Below are 19,088 nucleotides of genomic sequence, written 5' to 3'. Positions count from 1 at the left end.
AGAGAACATGAGTGGGGGGGAGGGTCAGACGGAGAGGGTGAAGCAGGGTCCCGCTGAGCAGGGAGCCTTATGCAGGGCTGCTAGATTGATCCAGGACCCGGAGATCATGACCTGAATCAAAAACCGATGCTTGACTGACTGAGCCACCCAGGGGCCCCAACAACGAACTCTGTGACATCTCATTCACTGTACTGCTGACCCGTTTCTTGGCTGACAACCCACACTAACTTTGTTGACTTGGACATGATTACTTTGATTAAACAAGAAATCCCACAACAGAGAAGCATCTGTAAAACTTCATTGTCAAATGAGCCATCAAATCAATTAAAATGTCAACCTTAATGTTTGGCATTGATGTAGAGTACCTTTTAAATTATAATCCTAAATATTCTCAATAGACTCATTTCTTTAAAAGTTCTGTTGATGATTTGAAATTTAAACGTTATGAGTTCCCTAGTATGTGACAAAAGCCAACATTCAGCAGAGGAGTTCCCATTTGTGGAAGAGTTACTTCAGCCTTCAACGGGAAAACGGAGGCGGAAGGATTGACCAGAGGACCAGGTAAGGAAGATACAATTTTGGGAGGGAGTGGTGGCAACTTTTTGATTTTGCACAGGAAAGATAAATCAGACTGGGATTTCTTTTCAGTCTGCTTGCTACTCCTTATGTGATCTGAAGCAAGTTCCTGACCTTCTTCACCTGTAGTTTCCTCATCAGCTAAGTGATACGTAACAAAACCTCCTTCATGTAAATAATTTTGCATGATGCAGCCACGGTTTAATAAATGGTGATTATGTTATTGATATTGATATTAATATTGATAGATTTTTGTCCATAAGGTAGAAACAAAGTGGAGAAGTTTTGTTCTTTTGACTGGGGCTTTCTCTGAGGGTAGGGTGGCCAGAGGGCTGTTAGGGGAGGACACTGCTCTGGGGAACACTTCTAAAATGGCAGGCTGGATTTTGGCTTCAATGGTAGCTGGTGAGCTGTCTGCTCCTCCCGATGGTGCAGAGAACTTCCCTAAAAAAGAATGTACTCTCAAGTTGACTCCCAGTCGCCTGGTCCGGTTGTCTTCCCACTCTCAAAGAATCCCTCAGTCTCTACTCTCATCTGGCTTCCTCCACCTCCACAATGCGGAGACACAGGTACTCTCCTTATCTACTGAGGAGTCCAGGACTAGGAGAACTAAACCCCAACAAGATCCCCCAACAACTAAATAGTGTTGCGGACAGAACTGTCTAACACCTGCTTTTATCACTTATATTTATTTCTTTACTTTTAAAGATTTCATTTATTCACTTGACAGACACAGCGAGAGAGGGAACACAGCAGGTGGACTGGGAGAGGGAGAAGCAGGCTTCCCACCCAGCAGGGAGCCCGACGCGGGGCTCGGTCCCAGGACCCTGCGACCACGACCTGAGCCGAAGGCAGACGCCCAATGACTGAGCCACCCAGATGCCCTTACCACTTATATTTAAAAGCAAAACTAATTTCATAGAAAATAGGTTTAGGCACAAGGCATATCACCTACTTTGTCACTGCTACGTGATAAGAATAATGATTTGAAAAATAATGGGATATTTTATGAGTTTCGTCGCTGCTTTCTTAACATGGAGACTTCCTTTCTGTGATTTAGGGCTTCTTCACAATGCAATGAAGACCATTAGTCTGACGTGACCTTTTACCTTCTTTCCTGCCAGAACCACTCCTTCCTGCTCACTCACCGTGGGCCAGAATTAAATGCTAAGTCATCTCCTTTCAGAGGTTAGAGTACACAGTTACACACAAGTCTCCAATCCAGTCAAAAGTAAATCTCCCTCCAAAACAGTATATTTTCATCAGATTATGAGGCAGAGTTTGAAGGAAGAACTCTTGTCTCACTTCTACTCTTCCTTCAAGAACGGCCTCTCCCCGCCGTCCTGTGCTGTCTGCTAACCCTGTTGTTCACAAGCCGCATGTCCCATGCCATCCTTCCCCACACCAGCCACCAAAGACTGGAAATCAAGTTCTGCTCCTTCAAGGGCCTATTTACTAGAAAACTAAGAAACTATGGTGACAATATTGGATACCAAGAGATGAACACATTATTCTCAGAGAGCAGTGGCTCCAGTGGACAGAAGTTAGGGGAAGAAAAAGGATTTTGCCCCCAGGGAATATCTGGCAATGCGTGGAGACTCTGTTGGCTGTCTTATTAGGAGTTTGCCACTAAGATCTAGAGGGACATCTGACAATGCAGAAGACCCCTCTCAATGCACAATGACCTTTTGTCATTCAACCCAATGACAACCCATAAGACCCCTCTCAATGCACAATGACCCTTTGTCATTCAACCCAAAATGTCAGTAGTCCTGAGGCTGAAAATCCTATCTCTAAGAGATAATGTGCTTTGAGTAACAACTTTTGTTCCGTAATTTTGAGTTTTAATTGCAGGCACTGGTCAGTCTCAGAGTTGTGTTTCAGAGCAGGTAACCATCAATCACACCCTTGAGACAAATATTTACTTTCTATTCATATAAAACTAGTTCTATGCCTCAGACTGAAGACTCTAGCTAAGCAATTCTTGATCCTTTATTTAGTTGTGTTTTTTTAATCTTTATGCTTGAAGTATAAGTTTAACCAAAAAAATATAAGTTCAACAACAAAGAAAAAGATACCCATTGTCATATTTGCTTCAGATATTCTCTAAAGAAAAAAACTGGACACAGTTAAAGCCCATCTCCCATTCTTTCTCTTCCCGCCTAGAAAATAACCACATTTATTTTACACTTATTTACATATATCTACATAATTACATAATATGTTTATAGTAGTAATTTAAAATGTTTTTTACACTACACATTTTCTTTTCATGCAACATTAAAAACTGTGTACTTTGTTCTCTTTGTGTAAATCCCGCTAACGCTCACGTGCTGGTTGTCCTCCTGGTGAGTGACTGCATTGTCCCCACATTTTCTTTTCTTTTTTTTTATTTTAATATAGCTCTCTGCAAGACAAAGTTTCTTTTTTAAGATTTTTATTTATTTATTTGACAGAGAGAGACATAGCGAGAGAGGGAACACAAGCAAGGGGCGAGGGAGAAGCAGGCTTTCCCCCGAGCAGGGAGCCCCAACTGGGGCTCCATCCCAGGACCCTGGGATCATGACCTGAGCTGAAGGCAGAGGCTTAACGACTGAGCCCCCAGGTGCCCCATCCCCACATTTTCACTATTTGTATGCACTTGTAGCGAGTTTCCTTACACACACATGCTGAGCATGTGGCTCGGTTTGAGATCTTAGGAGAAGTGGAAGTGAGGGGCTGTCAACGAAATTTCATGGAATATGAAAATTTCATGTCATAAATTTCATGTAACAAATATCATGGAATATTGCACTTAGAAATACAGATGACTGGGGCACCTGGGTGGCTCAGTGGGTCAAAGCCTCCGCCTTTGGTCATGATCCCAGGGTCCTGGGACAGAGCCCTGAGTGGGGCTCCCTGCTCAGCAGGGAGCCTGCTTACCCACCCCCACCTCTCTCTGCCTGCTTGTGATCTCTCTCTGTCAAATAAATAAATAAAATCTCAAAAAAAAAGAAAGAAAGAAAGAAAAGAAACAGAGATGACTAATCCTGTGGGTTACAAATGAATGGCTGCAAAACGAACGAAACTTGGTCTTGAGAGAGCTGTATTAAGCGGTGAGGATAAAAATGTACGTTGTGCTAGAGAATCTTCTCAGACTCACCTGCTATTAAGTAATTTTTGTTCCTTCCAGAAACAAAAACCATACTCCTTATGTCCAGTAGAGCAGTATCAATAAATAAATAAATGTATCTATAGACCATGACTGAATCTAGGTTCAAATAAACCAATTATAAAAACATTTTTAAACTGTTAGGGGGATTTATATATGGACTGTGTATTAGATGATATTAAAAAGTTAAGTTTGAGTTAACCTAGTAGTGCTGTGGCTATTTTTCAAAATCCTTTTTTTAAAATGCATGAAAAGATATGAAATCTTATATTGCATTGACTATTTTAGCAAAAAATAAGAAGGCACAGGTGAATCAAGTGTGGCAAAATCTTGACAAATATTACCTGTATCAGGCTCATTATACTATTCTTCTGCTTTTGTGTGTGTTTGACAATTTTCATCATCATGGCTACCACCATTAGGCACACGATTTGTGAACAGAGGCAGACTAATAAAAGCAGATAGACATTTGGCAGTGATCAGGAAAATCTCGCTCTATAATCCTTCCATATCCTGTAACTGGATTATTTTTCTCTCTACAAGTAGCTAGACAAGTTCCAGTCTTTTATCAGCAAGATAATGCCATTAAATGCACTATACCACACATCTGTGAGGACAGCAGATACTGACTTGTATTCAGGGAGTTTGCATCAAGATGATCCTACTAAATCAACTTAAGTGATTTAAACAGACTATCAACCCCCCCCCCCCCATTCCCACCAACCAGCTGCCCAGCGGAGCACCTGGGTGGCTCAGTAGGTTAAGCAGCTACCTTCAGCTCAGGTCATTATCCTGGGGTCCTGGGACAGAGCCCCACTTTGGGCTCCTTGCTCAGTGGGGAATCTGCTTTTTCCTCTCCCTCTGCCTCTCCCCTACCCCCTCTCCCTCTCACACACATGCTCTCTCTCTACCAAATAAACAAATAAAATCTTAAAAAAAAAAAAAAAAAAACAGCCTGCCCAAAACAAAATGAGTATTGAAAATGATACTCAAATTTCTGTCACAAAATATTATCCCTATTTTCTACAAATGAAAGAGATTCAGTATTGATGCAACCAATGTTACACCAGAATCAACATGGTTAATCAAGTCTCACAGAAAGAATTCCAAAAGTAAAATCAGAGCAAAATGTTAGGCAACCTGAATTCTCTCTGAATCGGTATAACATCCGAAGTTTCAGCACAGCATTTTGCCCTTTGTGTGTGTGTGGGGGGGGGGGGGGGGGGGAGGAAGAGATTGGGACTTGGGACGGGACATAAGACATGCAGGGCAGGAGAGAAATTTAGTACGGGGAATTTCATTAACAATAGGCCATGTGACCCCAAATCCCTGCAGGTGGTGCCTGCGGGTGGGGGCAAAGGGGGGATCCTGAGGAGGCACTTCCCACGCAAACGTTGCTGAGTCGGACCAAGGGCACGTTGTAGAGGACAGCGCCTACATACCCGAGCCACGGCCTCTACTTATCTGTATTGTTTGTGACACCACCAGGACAAGGGCAAACTCAAGCCTTTCTTCCTGCCTGTTAACTTTTGGTCGGTAAGCATTCAACATGTCCTAGTAACATAATGCAGTTTACTGTGGAATTAGTGTCCAGTTCTGAAAATGGCGTAGTGAGTTACATTCATGATAAGCACGACCCTAACCCTGAGTCATTGAAGTCCATTGCACAATCAATCCTTGAGATCAGTCAGGTACCCAAGGATGAGGCGGTGGCTCTTAACAGTCCATGGTCCCTTGCACAATTTACAACAGAGTGAGAGGAAAGTTGGTAAAATCTCAATCCACCATGTTCCTGGGTCTAACAGACGTGCCTGTCCCATGGCTGGAGCGGCGACGCCCATCGGCCAAACGAACGAGGGTAGAGGGTAACTACGTTCTGCACTGACATGGAGTGCTCAGAACACGGTTCCTTAAAGAGGGGAAGAAAGATGTGTCTTCAATGTTGCAGTAACAATGAGGAAACATCCTTAAACCTGGAAGAAGGTGCAATAACAGGGCTTCTAGAAGAGACCTTGCTCGTGACCGTCACTCCGGAAAGCAAGTGGTTTTAACAGGGGCTCCGCAGCAGATGGCTGAAGACAGGAGACAGCGCTTCAGCCACAAAGACAGTGTTTCCCTCGGGTCAGCTTTCCTCTGGCTTGTGAATAAAAGCACAAAAGAAATAGAACCCAAGAGGGGTTTAACTGCAGAGAGAGGAGCTCAAAAAGTGTTTCCAAAACTCCTTCAGATACAAGAGTGGCCAAAGAAATTTTGGGTGCAGAAATTAACACAACTATTTCCCCTGTTTAGCCAATTTCTCCCTCTCTGTTTCCTGAACCTCTCGCCGGCTCGGGAGCGCTCCCACAGCTCCAGTGGCACCTGCTCTCCCGGGGCCCCTGGCCTGCCTGTGACACTTGCCTCAACCTCGACCGGCTTGGCGCCAACTGGGGTTCTTGCCCGCAGCCGCACAGAGACACGAGGCTCTGGAGGCAGAAGACTGTGGCGCCCAGCGCCCCGCACGCTTGTGTGTTTCTTCGGCCTCGGCCTGTCTGTTGGGGAGGAAGTCGCTCCCTGCCTGCGGACTACAGACAGCAGGTGCACCAACAGGGCGCACAACCTGGGACAAGCCTGCCCGGGCAGGATGGAAACCAGGATGGGAGCAGAGGCGCACAGCAGAGACTGAAGCAGATCCCACGCAGTCCTTCGCTTATGGCCTACCTGGGCGTGCATCGCTGTGACCTGTCGGATGCCTGTCTCCTCATAGGAGGCGTAGCTTAGTGGTCTGTGGGGCTCATCAAACTCACAGGTAGCAAATGTTCAGTAGCTGCCAATAGTCATTGCCTATTTCATGGCTAAAAGGGACAACTACTCTGAATAAAAGAAGATAAATTTAGGAGACTTCAGCCTTACTCTAAGCCATTATGATTTATATTTTCTCCTCTTGTTCACTTCCACTCTTTTCTGGAGGTATCATAGAAAAGACATGCATGGCAAAAAAACAAAAAAAGGAAGGAATCCAACAAGTGACACTATTCACTTCAGTACAGGCTAAAAAATCTAAGCTAATACTAAGGACACCCTCACCTACTGATTTTTAATCCTCTTAGCCTACCAAATTGAAACGCCTTTTGCATTAATTCATGGCCCAAGATGTGCACCACCACCACCCCAATCTATAGGACTCCACAGAATTTCACTCAAGATCAGTGACACCCCAAATCTCACCAAGTACAACAGAAAACCAGCAATAAAGTTCGTTGTCTCCTTAATCATAAGGATACACATTTAAAAATGTACCTGGAAAAATTAAATATTAGTAGATCTGCTATGTCCAAGAGAAGTTATCTGACAACAAAAGGAATGTGTGTAGCCAGAAATCCCCAATCTTGGTAAAATGTTCCCAGTGATAATACCTGGTGTTAAAGTAAACACCAGAAAGGTCTACTAGTTGTTTCAATCCTTTGAACGTAACAATCCAATTACACAAAATGAGCAGATGTTTTCATTCAAATACTTTGTTTCCAAAATGCACTGTGGTATAATACAGTTTCTTCAGTTCCTCTCAGACAAGCCTCTGGAAGACAAATCCCTCCTAGTGAAGTGTTCGACCTCGTGATTATCTTTAATCTCAAATCAGATGGGCACAAAACTGGTCCTAAAAAAAAAACCTTTACATTATTTTTGAAAAACATGTAAAGGCTTAGTCTTTTAATTAAATCAAATGACTTATTTATTCCTAATTTCATAGTCATCCCTTCCATAGAATTCTACTTTCCTATGAACCCCTGTCTTAAACAATTCTTAAAATTCTTACCCTCAGTAAAAGAGTTTATTGGAACAATAGCAAAATGCTAAAAGGCATAAGCACTAGAGAGTTCAGTGACTTAATTCACTTTTCAAAAAAACTGACCAGGGTCTTTACTGTAGGACTTTTCTGAGCCCTTGTTATTATGTAATGTATAATAACTATGTTACCACATTACTCTGTAATGTTACTTTCTAAAAACAAGGTGTTGGGCGCCTGGGTGGCTCAGTGGGTTAAGCCGCTGCCTTCAGCTCAGGTCATGATCTCGGGGTCCTGGGATCGAGCCCCGCATCGGGCTCTCTGCTCAGCGGGGAGCCTGCTTCCCTCTCTCTCTCTCTGCCTGCCTCTCCATCTACTTGTGATTTCTCTCTGTCAAATAAATAAATAAAATCTTTAAAAAAAAATAAAATAAATAAAAACAAGGTGTCACATGTGGTGGAATAATTATTTTTTTCACATAATACCAGTCAGCCTTTAGAAGGAAAGGGTTACCCTGAGGAACATTTTTGAGAACAAGTTAGAATAAGGTACTAATAAAAGCTCAAAAATAAGTTTGACTCTATGATAGTCTAATTAGCATTATTTTCTTAAATCATTAACTACATCTTTAAAAATTACAGGCAACCACCTTTAAATGTATACCTTTAGAAATGCCCTATAAGAACACAAAGATGAACTAGCACACTATTATCTCCTACACAGTGAAAACTCATTCAAAACTTAGCCAGTGGCTCTTTTGCCTAAAGAACAAAAGCATGAGTGGTCCAAGGCCTATAGATGCACTTTCTGCATATGCCAAGTTCAAACTGGGTAGATGTAAATTTATCCAGTTTGGATGCGTTAACCGTCATAAATGAAAAAGAAGACTTACCAACAGAAGCTGAGCTTTTAAGACCCGACTCCTTTGGGACTCCTTTTTCAATTCGGATTGTGGCCCACTGTTTAAAAACAAGTAGTGTTGTTAGTGTAAACGGGTCCATAGACACAAGGTAAGATACTCGAACCTTACTTACACACAAATGGAATTAAACGGTAAACCCGGCACTCTCTGAATTACAGACGCCCTTGTAAACCTCTGAGGTAGCGGTAATCCGAGGCTCAAGCACAGCCCTATATTCATCACTGATTATGCTCTAATCAAATGAGCACAAGATGGTGTTTACCCTATTGAAACCCCTCACGCACCTGGGACCCCCAACAAGGACTCCGTGAAAGCACAGGTTATGGCATCAAGTCTGAGTTCAAGGTACTTAATCCTTCTAGGCCTCAGTTTCCTCATCTGTAAAATGAGGACAATAGTTCCTATTCCTCAGGGTTGCCATGAGGATCGAAGGAGATGAACACTCCCCCTCGTGTGAATACCTACTGAACACAGGAGCCGAAGAATAACTATTGTTTTCATAACAAATAAGGCATTCCGGGGCTAGACACCTCAGAGAGACCTGACTGCCTGCATCAGCAATCGGCTTGCGGAAGGGGGCTGTCCACACTTGGGGAACTGGAAAGGAAGTGGGGAAACAGCAAAGCCATCCCCCAATCAGCTGGTCACTTGCCCCTATTGAGATGCACAGGAAATGATGTGGAACCACAGGTTTGCAAGAACTTACGAACAGGAAAAATCAATTCCCATTTTTGTTTTCAGTGTACACAGGAATATAAAGAAATAGACCAAGATGTGATTTGTTATTTTCTCCTTTGTACTTTTCCTATGCATTTCCAAAATTATCCACCATGAACATCAGTGTTCAGAGACCACAAGTGAACTCTGTTGATAGCATCCCAGAAAATGCCAATGGCTATTTTTCCAGTTTAGAAAAGGAATGGTTAAAATTATTAAAATATGTCGATGATTACAATTCCAGCAGCTAACATTGTCTAAACTGAGTGATTGGAGAGGAAGTGGGAAATCGTGATCATTATAAGTAGGACTTCAGTGCCCTTGAAGGAGCAAAAAGAATTTTTCAAAAATATAGTGGCCAAAAACCAGGTATTGCTAGACTCACAAAGAATTAAACAGATTTTTTAAAATGCAAATAAATAAGACAATGAAGGACAAGGACTAAATAACCTAAAACATATACCTGGCGGTCAAGGGGAAGGGCATGACCTGAGTACATCAGGATCCCGCACAACATCCCAAAGAGCCAAGTAGGAACATGTTATTTGCGCTTAGAGAACCGCCTATAAATAGACACATAATCTTCCTGGCTTCAAGTGGCAAGTCACAAATGATAATAAGACTCAATCTTAATCCGATCGAGCCTTTTTCCTTCTATGGTGATTGAATGCAGGAGTTCTCAAACTCTAGATATACCTCTCATCTCCTCTCCTCTCGATAGACGTGAAGGTTTATTTCCATAGTTTTTACTTTAAAGCTTTTAGTACCTATTGTCATTTATAATTAGACCAAAAAGAGAATTAAAATAAAATTGTGTCATAACCAAACATTTGTTATCTTGGAGCTCACTTTTTTTCTTGCGGCCAGGCGATTTTATTTTTTATATAAGCAGCAATGACATTAGATTAGGACAATTATTCCATGCTCAAGTGATGGAAAAAACTGATATTTTGAGGCTGTTATGGGCTGAATTGTGTCTCCTCCCAAAATTCGGAAATGCAGATTCCGAAAATTCAACACGGAACCCTTCCCAGTCCTCAGAGTCTGACTGCATTTGGAAACAAGGCCTTTTTTTAAAAGGTGACAAAGTTAAAATGAGGCCTTTAGGATGTGCCCTAAGCTAACACGACTGATGTCCTTCTAAGAAGAGGAAATTTAACAAACAGAAGCACCAGGGATTTGCACGCAGAGAGGAAAGAGAGGAAAGATCCTGTGAAGGCAGCCGTCTGCAAGCCGAAGAAAGAGGTCCCAGAAGAAACCAAACCTGCCCACACCTTCATCTGGGACTTCCAGCCTCCAGAACTGTGAGAAAATAAATTTCCATTGTCTAAGGCACACAATCTGTGGTATTTTGTGATGGCGGCCCTGGCAGACTAATACAGGGGTGTGCATCCTACAGCGTGATGTGCTACAGGGCTCCACGTTCCGTCATCGGGCAAGCGTCAGAAGGCACACCTGCTCCTCAGTCGGTAGCTCCAAGGTCTGTCCTACAAAATGCAGTTACAGTGTCCAAGACTAGCAAAGTTTCAGGTTGGAGGAGAAGTCACTTAAGCCAAAGGAAATGTGTGGTAGAGAACCACTTTCTCCATGGGCTTACTCCCCAGGGAAGGTGGAAAGCACCAGGCTTTGCAGCCGGACACTGCGAGCGAGTCCTGGCTCTGCAATCCCAGGCCGGGCTCATCTCAGAGGGGAGAGTTTTCACTTCTTGGGACCTTGGTTTCATCATCCCTAAACCAGCAACAGTACCAAGATAAAAGATTAAAGAAGGTGATCTGTCCAATGACTGCCACACAACGACCACAAAGTGGAAAATGTTGGCTTCCTCCTCCCTCCTCACACCTTACAGTTTATCTAACTTCCAAAATGATCACTTTTTTCCAGAAAAATTGCATTGCATCTTCCAATAAACAATTCTGTCGCTTCTACCATGCCAACTGACCAGGTAGCCCAGAGAGAGAGATGGGGAATATCTCTTCAGAAGTTCTAAGCTTCTTCTAGAGGTTATCTCAGAAAACATCTGCCTCCAGGAAACATGAAAAATGCAGTTCTGTCCTCAAGAAGATCCTGAAGTAGGACGGTGGCTTTTAACAACCCCATTGTTACTCCCAGATTACTTCCAACCCACCCCCAAAAAGAAAAGTTGAAAGATACTTCCCATTGGGTTCTCACTCTACTTTACTTTAAGAATCCTCTTGGGGGTGCCTGGGGGGGCTCAGTGGGTTAAAGCTTCTGCCTTCAGCTCAGGTCATGATCCCAGGGTCCTGGGATCGAGCCCCACATTGGCTTTCTGCTCAGCAGGGAGCCTGCTTCCTCCTCTCTCTCTGCCTGCCTCTCTGCCTACTTGTGATCTCTGTCAAATAAATAAATAAAATATTTAAAAAAAAAAAAAAAGAAATAAAAATCCTCTTGGGAAACAAAAAGCAGCTGATTCTAATTCACACACAAAAAGTGTTAGGTACGATTTTAAGGTAACTTCCTTTTTATTCATGTATTCATTTATTTGTTTTTAAAGTAGGCTCTACACCCACTGTGGAGTCCAGTATGGGAACTCGTGACCCTGAGATTAAGACCTAAGCCGAAATCAAGACTCACACTGGGCTTGAACTCACAGCCCTGAGTTAAAGAGCTGAGCTGAGATCAAGAGTTAAACACTTAACTGACTGAGCCACCCACATACCCCTCAGTCTGACTTTTAAAGCTTAGATCAAAAGCTTGCAAAAATGTGACATTGTCACCTAGATAATAACAACTTTAAGTTCTTACGCTAAAAAGACATTTAAATATTAGCTAAAAAGAGAAAAGGAGACGATGAAAATTATATAAAAATTCAAATATAAGGTTTATCCAAATAACAGCAGGCCACCATCCGTAGCATAAAACAGTTTCTCGACAGACCTGTCGTCTTGGCAGAGTAAGAACTCAGGCTCTAGATTCAGATTAAAATCCCAATTCTATCACCAACAGCTGTATGCCGCTATCCGGATGACTTAACTCTGTGAATAGCCATTCCCTCACCTGTCGGGGGGAGTAACACAGCCTCTGTCAGAGAGCTGTGCGATTAAGCACACCGCCTGGGCAGCTTTTCTTTATCATTACTTTCTGTCATCAACAGCCATGGCCTTCTAATACGCTTATTGTATCTCCAACAGCAGCAATAATGCCTGAGTATTAGAGTAACAGAGGGGTTAGAACCACCGGACATGACATGCCTTTAAAAGAAGATGAAATCTAATTGGTGGATGGAGGCAAGTGTAAAGGGAAAGAATAATAATTAAAAGGCAAAAATAGTCTGCTCTGACTAAGTATACGGACTCATCAAAAATCTGAAGGTAGGTTACTTAGCCACATAGGAGCAAAAGCAAAAACAAACAAAAAAACAAAAACAAAACCAAAGAGTGTTCCAATTCAGGCAGCACGGAGATTGGAGGACCTCCGGCGAATCGGTGCTTTCCTCGGCCTCCCCCACACAGGCACGCAGTAGCTCTCTGGGTCATTCCTCTCTACACCCATGTGGCATCTTACGTGACATACTCAAGGTCGCAGGGCCAGAAGTTCTGAAGAATCTGTCCATGCTTCCAGCTTCTCAAAAGCTGAGAGAAAAATTAGTGCATCAACATTCATTATCTGTCCGTCGCCTGCGCTCTCTGGTTGGATTATTCGTCTCACTGCCCTGCCTTCTTCTCTACTGATCCTTTACTGATACTCTCTTCCCACCTCAACTTCCCTGTAATCATGAGCCTTGGGCCAACGCATAGCAGTCCACCACCTTCAGCCCCGTCAGCTTCTGTGGTTGGAAACGGCTTTTTTTTTTTTAACCTTAAATCCATGTTCCTGTTTAAAATAAACATGAAAACTTCACACACACACACACACACACACCCTCCCAGAGATTCCAACGTGTATCCAAACGCTCCACCCTCTCCACATCCCCACCCCAAAGTTTTACTGTTCATGGTTTGAATTCCTAAAACAATTTTCCCAATACGAAGTTGCAATAATGCTGTATAAACTCCTTAGAAATCATGATATACCCCTGGAAAAACACCAGCTTAGAGAAAGAAACCACCAAATCCATTGAAAACTAAGTGCTAAGGACTAATGAGTAACAGAAGGACCAGGCCTTGCACAGAATCAACAAAAAGGCGATGTATTTGTCCAGAACTAAAAATGTCTGAATACTGAACAACCAGCACAATTTTTAAGGGAATTATCCCTATAGTCGGGAAAAGCAATCCACTGTACCACCCAACTGAAACGTCTGTGAAACATCTAAAGCTGTTCCAGCAGGAGGAGGAGAAGCCGAGGGTCACCATTTCCTTCTTCTGTGCCTAAAGCAGACATCACTCTGGGATCACAGCTCCTTCCTGAGGAGCCCAGCTGCTCCCAAACACAGGTGCTCCAGTCAGCGACAAGTCAGCGCTGGCCCACAAAATGAATCCCCCTTCCAATTACATATACGCCAACCATCACTCTGACCCAGTAACTTACTCTAAGCAAAGAGGGTAGTTCCTTAGGCTGCCATCTACCTGGTTTCCAGGCTACGTGGTCTATCTCCCAGCAACAAGCAGCGCCTCTCTAAAAGTCTCTTCAACTCTAGATGGACAAGAAAAACTGAAAACTTCAGGCCCTACCTAACTGAAGACCAGATCCTGAACTGGCTACATCCCTTCCAAGTATAGTAGATGTCTGCCAGGCAGGCAGCAACTAGCTGGTCTCTCTCCTTGACAGCTCTTTTAGTTGTACCTTGAATGATCAAAGCACAGCAGACAGGAGTCAGAGGCTGGAAGCCAGTGTGTGGGATCTCCCTGCACTCCAGCCTCACTTGGGGTATAAATTCCAAAAGACACTATTGTACGGGGAAACAACTCAGTCATTTCAGAGTTCTGAGAAAGAGTTCTGAACACCAGCCAAAGAGGATCGTCTGCTACGGGGAGAGGATCTGCAGAAGACCTAGCGGTAAAGAAGCAGCCTAAGAAACTCACAGCGGCAGCGGGTCCAAGTTCAGAGTGTGAAGCCAACAGGAAAGTTAAACACTGCCCCGTATCTCCCAGCAGAAACAACAGAACCTCTAAAACCTGAAGATGAGGATGAAGAATCAAATCCAACTTCAGAGATGACACAGGAAAGCAGCCACAGAAAGTGCAATAAAAATCTGGGGCAAAACAGGAGATTAGCAGGTAGAAGAGAGTTGCAGGTTAGCAGGTGAGAGATAAGGAGGTAATATCCACGTGGGAGATTAGCAGGTTAGAGATGTGTATCTGGCAGCCACCCCACTCACTGAGAGAGAAAAAAACCAGGCCTGCGGGTAGACCGAAGATAAGGGCAGAGAAATGAGAACGTGATTTGGAAGGTCCTGTAGGAGTTAGAGAAAAAAGGGTGGCAGTGTCTAAATAGTAATATTATTCATTTTAATTAAAAGCCGCAGACAATGTTTTAGCAGCTAACACCTACAGGCACCCTTCTAAAATGCTTGACATGTTAACTCACTGAACAACCCTGTGCAGGGTGCCTGGGTGGCTGTGGGTTAAGCCTCAGGTCCTGATCTCAGGGTCCTAGGATCAAGGCCCAGCCTCAGGCTCCCTCCAAGCATCTGCTTCTCCCTCTGCCCCTCCTCCTGCTCATGCTTGCTCGCACAAGCGCTCTCTCACTCTCTCTCATTGTCTCTTAAATAAATAAATAAAATCTTTTTTAAAAAAATAAACATGACTCCATGGAAATGGATGTTATATTGTTATTCCCATTCTACAGATGAGTGAAATAAAGCACAAGAAGTGGGTGACTTCCTTGAGGTCACAAACTGAGAAGCGGAGCAGACTCTGGAAGCAAATCTGAGCGAACCTGTATCCAGAGTCTCCTCATCACTGGACTACGGGTCCTCTCCTTAGTAAGATTCTTGTCTCCACTTAATTCAAGCAAACCACTGACTTCTGAGTCTGTCCCCTCCCCTGGAAAAGGGGGTAACACTGGCCCTCCCTCCCTTCCAAGGCAGGGAGGAAAGAGAAGGGAAAGCCCTCGCCCCATTCATGTAGTTAAGCTCCGTGTAAGGCTGAGCAGCCGTGGCTCCCCATCCGCTAACAGCTTTCTGTGCAGAATTTGGAAGCAAGGAGAACAGAGGTCAAAAAAGATACATTTTCAAGGACATTTCAAGTGCTTTGGTTAGATAAAATTTCCATGACTCCATTAAAATATAATCAGATTTCCCTCTAACGCCCAGCAATCGGTTTCTTATCTTGAGCATAAACTGGAACATGATGCCTTCTGGACAGCCTTAGTGCGTGAAAGGACCTCTGAAACCTGGGGCTATAAACCTGGGCCGAGCGAAGGGACACCACGCGCTAGCTGACGGACAGACAGAAACCTGCAGTATACAAGACAGCTGCCTTGTTCTAGCCCATACTAGTAATAAAGCCGTGGTTTACGGAGGAAGGGGCTCTGCGCCCAGCAGGGAGAACAAGGTCTGAGCCCGGACCCCCCACTCTGCGGGAGTAGCCCCGACGCTGTCGGTCTCCGCGCGACTGCGGGGGACAAACGCGCGCCCCGCGGGCCCGCTGACCTTCCGAGACGGCTCCCTCGCACCAGCTCGGCTCTCTACAGCTCTGCCCCGGGGTCTCTCTCCCTAAAGCCCTCAGCGGCGTCGGGGCGCCACATCCCCCGGACACTCACCTCTAAAGTTTTCACCAAGATTTTCATGTAGATCTCGGAGATGCCCAGAGACACCCCGAAGGCCGAAGGCAGGAGGATGAGGCCGAGCACCAGCGTCAGCCAGGTGGAAAGGATCTTGCCGGCCAGCTCCGCGCCCTCCATGGCTGGGCGCGCCCTCTCGGAAGGGGTCCGCGGAGGCGGTCCGAGCGCGACGGCGGTGTCCCTGTCCCCAGGCGGGCGGCGGCGGCGGCTCGGGGAGCAGAGGCGCGGAGCCGGGCTCCGGAGAGTCAGCGCCGCCGCCTCCCGGCACTCCCCTCTGCAGGGAAAGAGGAAAGGAAGGAGAAAACTTGGAGCACGACGGCGATTTCCTTCCTTCCCCTTCGGGCTCCTCCCGGCCGCGCCAGTTAACTCTCTCCCCGCCGGAGGCCCGCGCGACGCCACCGCAGCGGGCGCTGACCTGGGCGCAGACCTGGGCGCGCCGGCGGGCGACCGGAGCTGGGGTGAGCGCAGTGACACCGCGGCGCGGGCCCCACCCCGGGGCCTGATTTCCTCTGCGCGGCGTTTGCGACGACTCAGCGGCTGAGTCACCCAGGCCCTCCCGGAGCGCGCGGCCCCGCGGGCGCCCCGCACCACCGCACACGCGCCGCGGGCGCAACTGGCGCCAGGCCGAGCCCTGGGTCGGGGCAGGCTGCGCCCCTGCGCCGGGCGCCCTATTTCTGCGCCGGGCCTCGCCCCGCCTCCCCCGCCACCCAACCCGGAGCCTCCAGGCGGGTCCGCGCCGCCCGCGCCGCCGCACACGCCCCCCGTCGCCCCCCGTCGCCCCCGCCGCCCCCCTGCTTCCCCGCGCCCCGCCTCCCCCGGCTCGCCCGGCCAAGGTCCTTTGGGGAGCAGAGCTTTGGGCAACGCGTTAGCATTTCTTCACCCGCGGAATGACGCATCCGGGACGTGGAGGAGGTCGCGGCTGTAAATCAAGCTGCTGCGGGGAGAGGGCGGGCACCGGGCGCGGCGGGGCCGCCGTTGGCGCCGCGTCCGGGTCTCCCGCGCCCCCTGCCCCCCGCCCCGAGCAGCGGCGCGGCCCGTCTCCCGCTCGCCGGCGGAGGGGAAGCTCTCCCCGCGGCCGCCTTCCCCCGGGCGCGGGCGCCCTTCGGCCGAGGCCGCGCTCTCGGCCGGGGAAGGCGCGGGCGCTGCGGCCACCCGCACGGCGCGCACGAGCGCGGGACGCCCGGCTCCGACGGTCGCGCGCCGCCGGCCGAGCGGGACCCCGCGGCCTCGGCCGCCCGCGGGACACCGGGAAGGCCGAACCCTCCGTGGCTTTCGCGACCTGAGCCTGCCGGACACAGAGCCTCGGGCTGCCCGAGCTTCCAGAGCGCGACCGAAAGGGGCCGGAATCTCCCGCACCCAGGCCTCCTTCGGGGGTCGTCTCAAGCTGGAAAAACTGGGAGGGCGAGCGGACTGAGAGCGCCAGGGCCGAGAGCAAACGCTTCAAGGAAACCTGCCCCTGCCCAGGGTGTGGAGGGCACGGGGCGCAGGAAGCAGGAGACGAGCCTCCAGGCGAAGAAAGTACACGCTAGTCCTGCGCACCTCCTGCCTGGTGCGGGCCGCAAAGAAAGCAAACAATTACGAGTTGGTCCAAGTTATGGGGGCAGGAGGCGGCGGTGTCCGTCGTTAAGCTTCTGCCTTGGCCTCAGGTCATGATCCCAGGGTCCTGGGATGGAGCCCGCGTTGTGGGCTCCCTGCTCAGCCGGCAGCCCGCTTCTCCCTCTCCCACTCCCCCTGCTTGTGCTCCCTCTCTCGCTGTGTCTATCTCTCTGTCAAATAAATAAAATCTGTTAAGAATTTTTTTTAAAGAACCAAGTTATGAATGAAGAAGTTTCGGGTTTTTGGTGTTTCTGTATGACCTTCCAGTTCACAAAAAGAAGGAAGACACGATTGGCAAAACTGTCCCAAGTTCTTGCTGAAAACAAACACCTATTTAGCATAAAACCTTAAAGATTATATTGACTCATTTGGGGCACCTGGGTGGCTCAGTGGGTTAAGCCGCTGCCTTCAGCTCAGGTCATGATCTCAGGGTCTTGGGATCGAGTCCCTGCTTAGCAGGGAGCCTGCTTCTCTCTCTCTCTCTCTCTCTCTCTGCCTGCCTCTTCATCTACTGTCAAATAAATAAATAAAATCTTAAAAAAAAAAAGATTATATTGACTCATTTAACATTTATACTTGAGGCAAAATTCTTACTCCTTGTATTTCCTCAAAGGAAGGTGACAGGAATGCTGAATGACTGGGCCAGCGTTTACCCAGCAAACACCCAGGGCCTGCAACTCGGCCTAAGGATGACTTTTTCTAGCCAGCCAGACACAGGTACTGCCCACAATCCTTAGTCATTTCTGTTGCTCGTTACCAAACTCCATGAACTGGTTTCGGTTTGTCCTTTTTGTTTTTTTCACTGTTGTGGAAGAACTATCGTCCCACAACAGAATGGTAGAATGAGAGTAACGTGGAATGTGTGGTCTTAGCTTGACCGCAGAAAAAGCTCTAAGCTCAGGCTGCTAGTCCTGCTGTGCTTCAGCTTTCTCATCAGTTAACAACAAAGCTCTCCAAGGAGATCAGAAAGCTAGTGTGTGCAAGTGCAAAAGCTCTCCATCTTCTTCTTGCCTAAAAACTGCAGAGCCAAGGTAGACTCACCTTTGCAAGTGAGGAGGGAGAGGGAGGAGAGGGGAGAGAGTGTGGGTGGCCCCAGACCTCCCCGCAGCACTCACCTCACCTCTCCCCTCTCCTGCAGCCCTTGAGGCCCTTCCAATGAAACCCAAGTAGGACCCTGTTTCCTCTCCTGCAGTTCGGACTCCCTGCACGCACTCTGTTCTCTGTTCGCTTCCTAGGGCTACCTTGTTACCAATGACCACAGACTTAATAACTCAAAACAAGAAAACTTGATTTTCTTGCAGGGCCAAGCTCCTCCCAAAGGACTGAGGAGGAGTGGAGATGACACTCTTTCCTTGCTTCCTCTCCCTTCAGGAGGCTCCCAGCATTCGCTGGCTGGTGGTGGCACCACTCCACTGATGGTCTCAGTCTTGCTAAGTCTTCTCTTCTCTGATAAAGACATTGTCATCCTAGACTCAGGACCCACCCTCACCCAGAATTATCTCATCTCAAGATCTTTCACTTAGTTATACTCAATCTGCAACGACCTTTATTCTAAATAAGGTCACATTCACAGGTTGGGACTTGGGCATGTCTTTTGGAAGGCTACAGTTCAATCCACTAAATCCACTACTCTATCATCTCTGAAAACTGAGATAAGACCCAGTTGGAGAGGTTGTTAT

General features: G+C 46.8%; 1 protein-coding gene across 4 annotated transcripts in view; it reads right to left on the bottom strand.

Annotated features, from left to right (window-relative positions):
• GPAT3 (glycerol-3-phosphate acyltransferase 3) overlaps positions 1–19,088 on the bottom strand; it is an 85,047-nt gene that overhangs the window by 42,527 nt on the left and 23,432 nt on the right. The window contains exons 1-3 of one of the 4 annotated variants that reach the window (XM_059386447.1): positions 16,694–16,903; positions 15,793–16,087; positions 8,383–8,449 (exon numbers count right to left, since the gene is read on the bottom strand). In XM_059386447.1, the coding sequence (XP_059242430.1) occupies positions 8,383–8,449; positions 15,793–15,933 (208 nt within the window). In that variant the 5' untranslated portion in view covers positions 15,934–16,087; positions 16,694–16,903. Of the gene's footprint in view, positions 1–8,382; positions 8,450–15,792; positions 16,088–16,228; positions 16,561–16,693; positions 16,904–19,088 lie in introns of those variants that run through there. The other 3 variants (XM_059386432.1, XM_059386442.1, XM_059386450.1) reach the window with 3 other exon arrangements.

Source organism: Mustela nigripes, chromosome 1, assembly GCF_022355385.1.
Source record: "Mustela nigripes isolate SB6536 chromosome 1, MUSNIG.SB6536, whole genome shotgun sequence".
Classification (NCBI taxonomy): Eukaryota; Metazoa; Chordata; class Mammalia; order Carnivora; family Mustelidae; genus Mustela; species Mustela nigripes.
Note: the sequence above shows the minus strand (reverse complement) of the source record. Positions and strands in the feature narration are given on the sequence as shown.